Raw genomic sequence first — 8,067 nt, 5'->3', positions numbered from 1 at the left:
GGAAAGAGTTTACAAATGCAAGAGTCCTTTCAGGTTTATGGCACTGCTTGGTAGTGCTCTGAGTGCTGTTAAATGAAGGAATTAAAGAGCTGAACCCCCAGTCTCCTATAGTACAAACTGCTGCAGTAGGCCACATTCTGACTTGGAAAAGTTATATGAATTCTACATATTTTTTTATGTTCCATAGAATTCAATACGTCACAATCTCTCTCTGAATCGTTATTTCATCAAAGTACCACGTTCCCAGGAAGAACCAGGCAAAGGCTCATTCTGGAGGATAGACCCTGCCTCTGAAAGCAAATTAATAGAGCAGGCTTTTAGGAAAAGGCGGCCTAGGGGAGTACCTTGCTTTAGAACCCCTCTGGGACCACTCTCTTCTAGGTAAGGAAAACCAGATGAACAAAAAGACTATGGCTGTTGTTTAATCTTCAGGCTGCTACAGACTTGATAGCTTTGGATACAGTCACAAGTTTAGTAATTTAATTTCATCCAGACTCAGTGTTTGAATTCTGTGTGTTTCATTAGGAGGCTGCCCCATACACCAGGCTGGTGTTTCTTGCTTGGTTTTAGTGTTAAAGAACTCGGTTTGCATAACTAACTATCAGATTGTTCATGTATGCAAGCCTTGCTGTACCTTTGATGGGTTTTGCAGAATTATAATTTTAATTTCTAACTGCCACCTACTGGATTTTAAAACTGTTTACAAAGAAAATTCTCAGATACCGGCTAACATTTTATTGACCTTAGAGATGACAATTGTGTATTCAGTTTGCTAATGTTGGAGCAGAATTTGTGATGGGGAAATACCTGGGTTTAAATTATTCCCTCTGTAAAGTTATGGCCTTTCTGCTGGTGCAGATCTTTTCTTACTTGCCCTGTAGCCTCAGATTTGCTCATTGTTCTTCTCCACCAGAAGAAATGTTCATGTTTCACAGATTTAGAGTCTCCCTAAGAAGGCATCCAGCCACTTCTTCTCCGTTAACTGTACCTGGAGTTTGCTTTTAAATTCTGTCCCTGTTTAACAGAAGCTTTTAAAAGATGCTGAGCTCTGGGTTGTAGCTCCTCCCCTGCTGCACAGGGCAGTGTGTCACACTCTCCTTAGAGGAAGGTCATGGGCTTCGCAGTTCAGAAGTTAAAACACATCAGCTGCTGCTTTCATTTCTAACTACAGAAGTGCCCCAGCTTCTCCTAATCACTCTGGAGTGTTGTCTGCACACTCCAGTGGCGTGCAGACCCCCGAGAGCCTGTCCAGGGAAGGATCTCCTGTCCCCATGGAGCCTGAGCCCAGCGCCATCCAGCCAAAACTCGCCGTCATCCAGGAGGCGCGATTTGCACAGAGCGCCCCAGGTGAGCACCCGAGCTCAGCACTGGGGCTGGGGGCAGAGGGGGACACCCACACACTGCCCAGACTTAATATGGACCCAAAAATGAGTATATAGGTCGCCTCTGCAGAGCAGATCTGTGAGAAGCTCAGGAGCAGCCAGGGAGGGTCTGTTGAACACGTGGGGCTGTTGTTACCTGGGGCTGCTCCAGAACCTTGGCTCTCTGTTGCTGAGGAGGGGCTGTGCCTCTGTCCTGTGTAGGACTGTGCTGTCTTGTAACAGTTCTCTTGAAAAAACCCCAAAAGGTAAGGTTGTGTTTGTTAGAGAAATAAGGAAAGGCCTTTCACATCTCTGTGGTCATGTCATCTTTCCACAGTGGGAAAAAAGTGGGATTAAAGAATTGAAAAGATAAAGAGAGATAAGAAATTTCCTATTTAAAACAAAAAGAGCATAAGGCATGATGGGATAAGGACCTGTTTGTTTAATTACCTTCTTTGGTGTACACTTGCCATCAAGTTTCTTGGTGGTGATGTGGCACTACAGAGGGCAGAGATGTTCCTGTGCATTCCTCAGCATTCCCAGTGCACCTGCAGCACACACATTCCCATCTGTGGAAAGGGATTTATTTAAATAAGTGCCAAGCACAGCTTTGTTTGGGGCAGAGCTGGGGTGCCCAAATGGTGTGTGGGTGTTGCTCAATAACCACTTGTCCTAACCTTCATTGTCCACTGTTACCTTTTGGCTCATTAGTGAAGTAGCTTATTAATTCTCTGTGGTTTTAATGTTTTAATGTGAAGTTTAAAAGAACAGCTGGCTTAGAAGAAATAATGATAATTGGCAATCTAATTTTGACCTCTTTGTTGGTAGGATCACCTCTCTCTAGCCAGCCAGTTTTAATTACTGTACAACGGCAGCTACCACAAGCTATCAAACCCGTCACCTACACTGTTGCAACTCCTGTGACAACTTCAACCTCCCAGCAGCCTGTAGTTCAGACAGTTCATGTTGTGCACCAGATCCCAGCTGTGTCAGTCACCAACGTGACTGGGCTGGCACCAGCAAACACTTACACTGTCGCAGGACAGGCCGTTGTCACACAAGCTGCTATGGTCACCCAGCCCAAGGTAGAACCTCAAGAGAATGGAGACCACAAGGAAGTCAAAGGTAAGAACCTGGGGGGTTCTTTTGGCACCTCTATATGCAGAGGGATCAGTATTTGAAATTTAGAATTATAGAGCCAAAGAAGGAAGGACCTTAAAGTCCATTTTGTGTGGGCAGTGATGCCTTCCACTGTCCTGGGTTGCCCCAGGCCTCATTCAGGGATGGGGCATCAATATTCACAGGGCAATGCTTGAAGTGTTTGGCTAAAACTGAAGATTTCAAATTGTAATTTCTCAGCTATGTTGGAGCGAGTAATAAAACAACACACTCCCACTGAGTGCTGATTGAGTGAAACCAAGTGGTTCCTGAGCACTTTGTTAATTTTAACCAAATTTTCTCTCCTGTTTGCAGTGAAAGTGGAGCCTCTCCCTGCTATTAGCCATGCTGCAATAGGAGCTGCTGGTCGCATCATCCAGACATCGCAGCCCGCCCCCTTACAGACAGTTACCATAGTGCAACAGGCGCCGCTGGGGCAGCACCAGCTGCCCATCAAAGCTGTCACACAGAACGGAACGCACATCGTGCCCCTGAGCGCCGCCGTGGCGGGGCAGGGCAGCGCCGGTACGTCCCCTCCTCCTCTCCTCCCCTTCTCCTCCTCCCTCTTTTTCTCCCTCTCTTTTTCTCTCCCTCTCTTTCTCCCTCTCTTTCTCCTTCTCCTTCTCTTTCTCCTTCTCTTTCTCCCTCTCCCTCTCCCTCTCCCGATCCCTCTCCCCTCTCCCCCCCTTTATTCTCTCTTTGTTTGTTATAGGGATGTACTCAGTGGTGACACCCCATCCTCTCTCCTTGTTAAACCAGGATAGAAACAAGTTTTAAAAGAAGCTCCTGTAAATCAGAGCTGTTAAAATGGTGCCTCCTCCCAGGTGGTTTGTTGGAAGCCACCAACAGGAAAACCAGAATTTGCTTGTGGGTTGGCTCTTTGAACTGTTACTTTTTATTATTATTTTATTGAACTTGTCCTGAAAAGACCAAAATTCTGGAAGGTTTTGACGTGGTTGGTGCCTGAATCCATCCTTCCCCTCTGGGCCTTGGCAGGCTGAGTGGGCAGCAGTGCTTTGTCATCATTGCACACATTCCCTCTTGCTCCCAGCATGGGCAGGTCCTCACAGGTTGTTCTGACAGTTCTGCTTCATGTGTTATCTGATACTGAAGGAGAGGTTTTTTGTCACATGTTTACAGAAATACTTTTAGGGCTGTCTTACATCAGTTCATTACCTGCATTTCTACTCACAGGTCTTTCTAATGGAGTGAATTATCTCCTTCATTTCCTTTTTCCTCCTTTGCCATCACTGACATTTATAGGTCAGTGTTCTGGCTGCTGCCACTTCACTTCCAGCTTAAGAGCAGCAAAAGCATCACAGTCAGACTTGAGGTGCACTTTCTGTGTCAGAAGGGATGTGTGAATAGAGCTGAGAGCCATGTGAAATACATTGAAAACCTATTTTTAAAAGTAAGGAATAATTCTCTTTCTCTTTTTCCTGGATTCTGAAAACTCAGCTGATTTCCACACATTGCCTGACAGGGAAGCTGAGGGCTGCAGGGTGTGCACACAGGAGCAGAATCTATGCTTCCCACTTTTATCTGTGTGTGATGGGTGTGCAGTGAGGTGTGCTCCAGGTCCTGCTCTCTTGTTACAGTGACTCCTAAAGCAGCAAGAAACGAGGAAATTCTCAGGCAAAGCATCAAAAGTGAGAGCTTGATAGAAGTGAGGGCCTATAGAAACACAGATTTGTGTTTGTCTGTGTGACACACAGAGCTGTGTTCACACACACATTTGTGTGTTTGTCTGTGGTGAAAGAAGGTTTGTGCCATCTGAGAAGAAATGCAGAGCAAATCCCGTTCCTGTTCCATTTTCCATGTGTAGTAAAGTTTCTTCCTAAAGTTTCCAGGTGCTTTCAGATCCTGCTCTCAGCAGAGCAGCCTGGCAGCATTGTGTGCTCCTTGTGAGTCAGCTCCGGGGTATAAGAAACTCACATTTCTTATTGTACAATAAAATTTGATAACTGAATATTGTGTATGTGATTTGACAAGGATCAGGGTGCTGAAGTTTGTATTCTGCTTTTTGCAGCTGCTGCAAGTCCTTTGCACATGTTGGCGACCCACGCGTCCGCATCGGCCTCGCTCCCCACCAAGCGCCAGAACGGAGACCAGGCAGAACAGCAGGAACTGAAACGGATCAAAACAGAGGATGGAGAGAGCATAGTCATAGCTGTGAACGTGGACACCCCACCCGTGGCAGTGAGTGACAAAGGCAGCCAGAACTAGAAACTTTAGGGGAGTTTTCCTTTTTTTTTTTTTAAAAAAAAAAAAAAAAAACACAAAGAAAAAGAAAAAAAAACCACAAAAAACCAACAAAAACAAACTCCGTGGTGCCAAAAGGAGACACTTAAATCTAACACCTAAAATGTTGGAACATGTTCTCACGCAGTGGGGAAAGGGGCCCTGTGAATCAGACTTCAACTTTCAGCACTGAAACAAAACCCAACACAGGTGGCCTTAAAACTTGGTAATTTCAAGTCAAACTGCAGAACCATGTTGTTGTAGAGGCTGTGCCCCCGCCCCTCCTGCCCCACGGACTGTGTGTGCTGGGAGGGCTGCAGCTTGAACAGGATCTGTCAGATTTTTCCCAGGACTGAGGATCTCAGTGTAACGGCAGCATGATAGCGCTTAGTGTGACTGGTTTCAAACGATTGTAAATTCCTAAAGGGAACAGAGGCAGGAGCCATTCCAGCACCGTGGCAGCTAAAGCCTTTCCGAACCACCCACCCATGCAGTTGTTGATAGATATGCAGTATTTTGTTGTTCACATGTGGAATTAGAAATTTTTGAGGTGTATTTTCATTTCTTTGCAAAACGATGGGGTCTTTGACATTTCAAATCACTCCATTTCTACTCCGGAAACTTTGGAATCACACAACTACTTTTCATGTGAAATTTTGTTTGGTAAAAAACTGAATGTAGGGTTTTTTTAACCAACGGAATGATTTACTTTTGTCTGTCCTGTTCAAGTTCAGATAAAGCTACTTTATTACATCTGCAAATTTTCATATTTTAGCAGTTGCCTGATAAATTTAATCAAATTTTATTACCATGTGTAGTGATCAAATGCTTCTTTGGGCTTGCATGTAACTGATTAGAAACTCTGATGTAAATGAGCCGTTAACTGACGTAAAGAACTGCTATGGATTTGACCAGAGCTGCACTTACCTGTTTCTCTCTCTGCTACCTTTTGCTGTTTGTTACTTTGTGTTGACTTTGACTGTCCCTGGCATATTTTTCCAGTCTAAAGTAAAACAAGAGTCTCGCTTAATATTGTGTATGTTTAAGATAACAGACTGTTCTTCATTTAGAAAGATAAAATTCTTTATCACGAGTCCTTTTAAAAAGAGTAAAATTATCTTGTCAGAGGTATATTCGATATTTTTAAGCTTAAGCACCCTTCAGTAGAAATTAATCTGCCCCGTTTCTCTGTAACACTTTGATGTCAGACACTGACCTCGGGGTCTCCATGACCAGTAGCTGTTGTGGTTTTCTAACAGTGGCTACCAGATTATGGTAATAATTTTTTTTTTTTTTTTAAGTGTGTGTTCTGCAGTTGAACATTTTAAAATGTATCGGTAATTTCTCACTTTAATGTGGTAATAGATTCCACTTTACATTTCAAAATTCAATTGAAACAAGGCTGCTGTTCAGTCTTCAACTCACACAACGTCTTAGTTCCTCCTGCAGCCAGGTGAGTGGGAGCCGGAGCCGGCTCCATCGGAATCTGGTTTTTGTCCTGTTCTGTAATAAAGATGCATTATTTATATTTCCTTTCCTGCTAGGAAAGGAAAAACTGTATTTTCATGATGGACTGAACAGTTTGAAGTGGTTATTTTAGGCAGCTTTTGGAAACTATTTACCTAAAGACCAAATATGAGAAATGTGTACAAGTTTTGTGTTCATCCACACAATGGAACTGTTACAATGTCTCTGCAGATAATACATTAAAAAACTATGAAAAAAAAACTCTACACAAGCTGGATTTATAACAGGCATTTAAAAAAAGCATAACCTGAAAAGAAGCATTTCTGTACAATTGCAACGTTTTCTTTAGAGGTTTTAAAAATAAAAAAAGTAAAGTTTTAACATACTTTTTTTAAGAAAAAAAATCCAGTACTAGTAATTTAATTTGGTGTTGAATGAATTGACTAGAATGTGGTTTATTTTCAGAAGTGAGAATCTGTTCACAACTAGGGCTAGGTGAATAATAGTGTATAAGATTTTTTAAATAAAATTAAATTTTATTCAGCAAATTAACTAAGTTGAAATTACTCAACAAGTGTGTTTGGAATATCAGTGTATATTTGGGGTTAATGCAGCTTCTGTGCCAGCCCCACCAGGCCAAGGTGCCCCTTCCAGCCAAGCCGTGGGCAGGGAGGGGCCTGGGGCTGGACCCTGCCAGTGCTTGGGGCACAGGAGGGCACAGCAACATGTCTGCCTTACATGGATCATTATTTCTGTAAGTAAATTTTAAGAGATGTCACTTTCTGGAATCTCTGTCATGAATGTGGGTTTGGTGTCTGATCCCCTTTTCCTGCACTGGCTACAGTCTCTGTTTCTCAGCAGCTGGGGAAATGCTTTCAAGGACCAGGAAAACTTTGCTGGAAGCTGGGTCAGGTTTTCATGGCAATGCTTTCAAGAGTTGGGGAGAAACCCAATTCCCCAGGCCTTGGATGGATGTGGAACTGCTGGGTTTGGTGTTTGGAGCTGCATGGGCAGAGCCTGTTCCTTGAACAGAAAGCACGGTCTGAATGGTCTGAATAAACACAGTCCTTGGGGAAGAGAACAGCTTACCATGGAGGCAGTGAAGTGGTGTAATTGTTACTCTGCCCCAGGGCAGGCAGAGCAGTGTGACCCAGCCCCAGCCTGGTGGCATTTTGTGGCTGCTGTGTCTGTAAGAACTGGTCGTGTCTCACATCTCCAACTGCACTGATTAATCTTGTGTTTTCTCCTTTATTGTGACTACCTAAAGGTTCTGAAAGCAATCCTTGTATTCCACAGTTCCTGCTGGCAGATACCTGGAATTACTGCAGCATTTAGTGCACTGACTCATTAGTTTTCCTGTCAGGATTCTGAACTGTGACACAGGTACTGTGGAGAGAGATGGCAAAATGGGGAGAGAAGGCGTTGAGTTACTTTTCCATACAAAAGGAGCTGCTGATCCCTGTGCTTCAGGAGCAGATGCTGCTGCCAATGTTGTGTTCCAGGAGCAGTCGTGGTGTACTCTGGCTGTGGGAGCTCTCTGCCTTCCTGGTGCCTGGGGGTGATCCTGTGGTACCACCAGTCCACCAGTGCCCTCATTCCTTTTCCCACCAGGTGACTGACTGAGCACTGTTCATTTATTGTAGAGCTGTGCAGACTCTGGGTACATCCATCCACGGGAGCCAAGCAGTGAAGCACTAGCTGAGCAACCTGGAGGCAGCAGCAGTTGGGAAGACTCAATCCTGTCCTGGATTTGATCCCTGTGAAACAGCTGTACCTTATCACATCCATTTGCAGGTAGCACAAGACAGCTGAGGTGTATTAGGGCACTGCAGGGTTACTG

General features: G+C 44.2%; 1 protein-coding gene across 1 annotated transcript in view; it reads left to right on the top strand.

Annotated features, from left to right (window-relative positions):
* The window catches only part of FOXK2 (forkhead box K2), a 12,986-nt gene extending 6,207 nt beyond the window's left edge, over window positions 1–6,779 (top strand). Inside the window, exons 4-8 of the mRNA XM_014308482.2 lie at window positions 188–381; window positions 1,172–1,347; window positions 2,190–2,486; window positions 2,835–3,044; window positions 4,549–6,779. Coding sequence (XP_014163957.1) covers window positions 188–381; window positions 1,172–1,347; window positions 2,190–2,486; window positions 2,835–3,044; window positions 4,549–4,745 — 1,074 coding nt within the window. The 3' untranslated portion in view covers window positions 4,746–6,779. The remainder of the gene's footprint in view (window positions 1–187; window positions 382–1,171; window positions 1,348–2,189; window positions 2,487–2,834; window positions 3,045–4,548) is intronic.
* Window positions 6,780–8,067: the final 1,288 nt, after the last annotated feature.

The sequence above is a fragment of the Geospiza fortis genome, unplaced genomic scaffold, assembly GCF_000277835.1.
Source record: "Geospiza fortis unplaced genomic scaffold, GeoFor_1.0 scaffold244, whole genome shotgun sequence".
Classification (NCBI taxonomy): Eukaryota; Metazoa; Chordata; class Aves; order Passeriformes; family Thraupidae; genus Geospiza; species Geospiza fortis.
The sequence above is the reverse complement of the archived record's forward strand: the minus strand, read 5'-3'. Positions and strand labels throughout refer to the sequence as shown.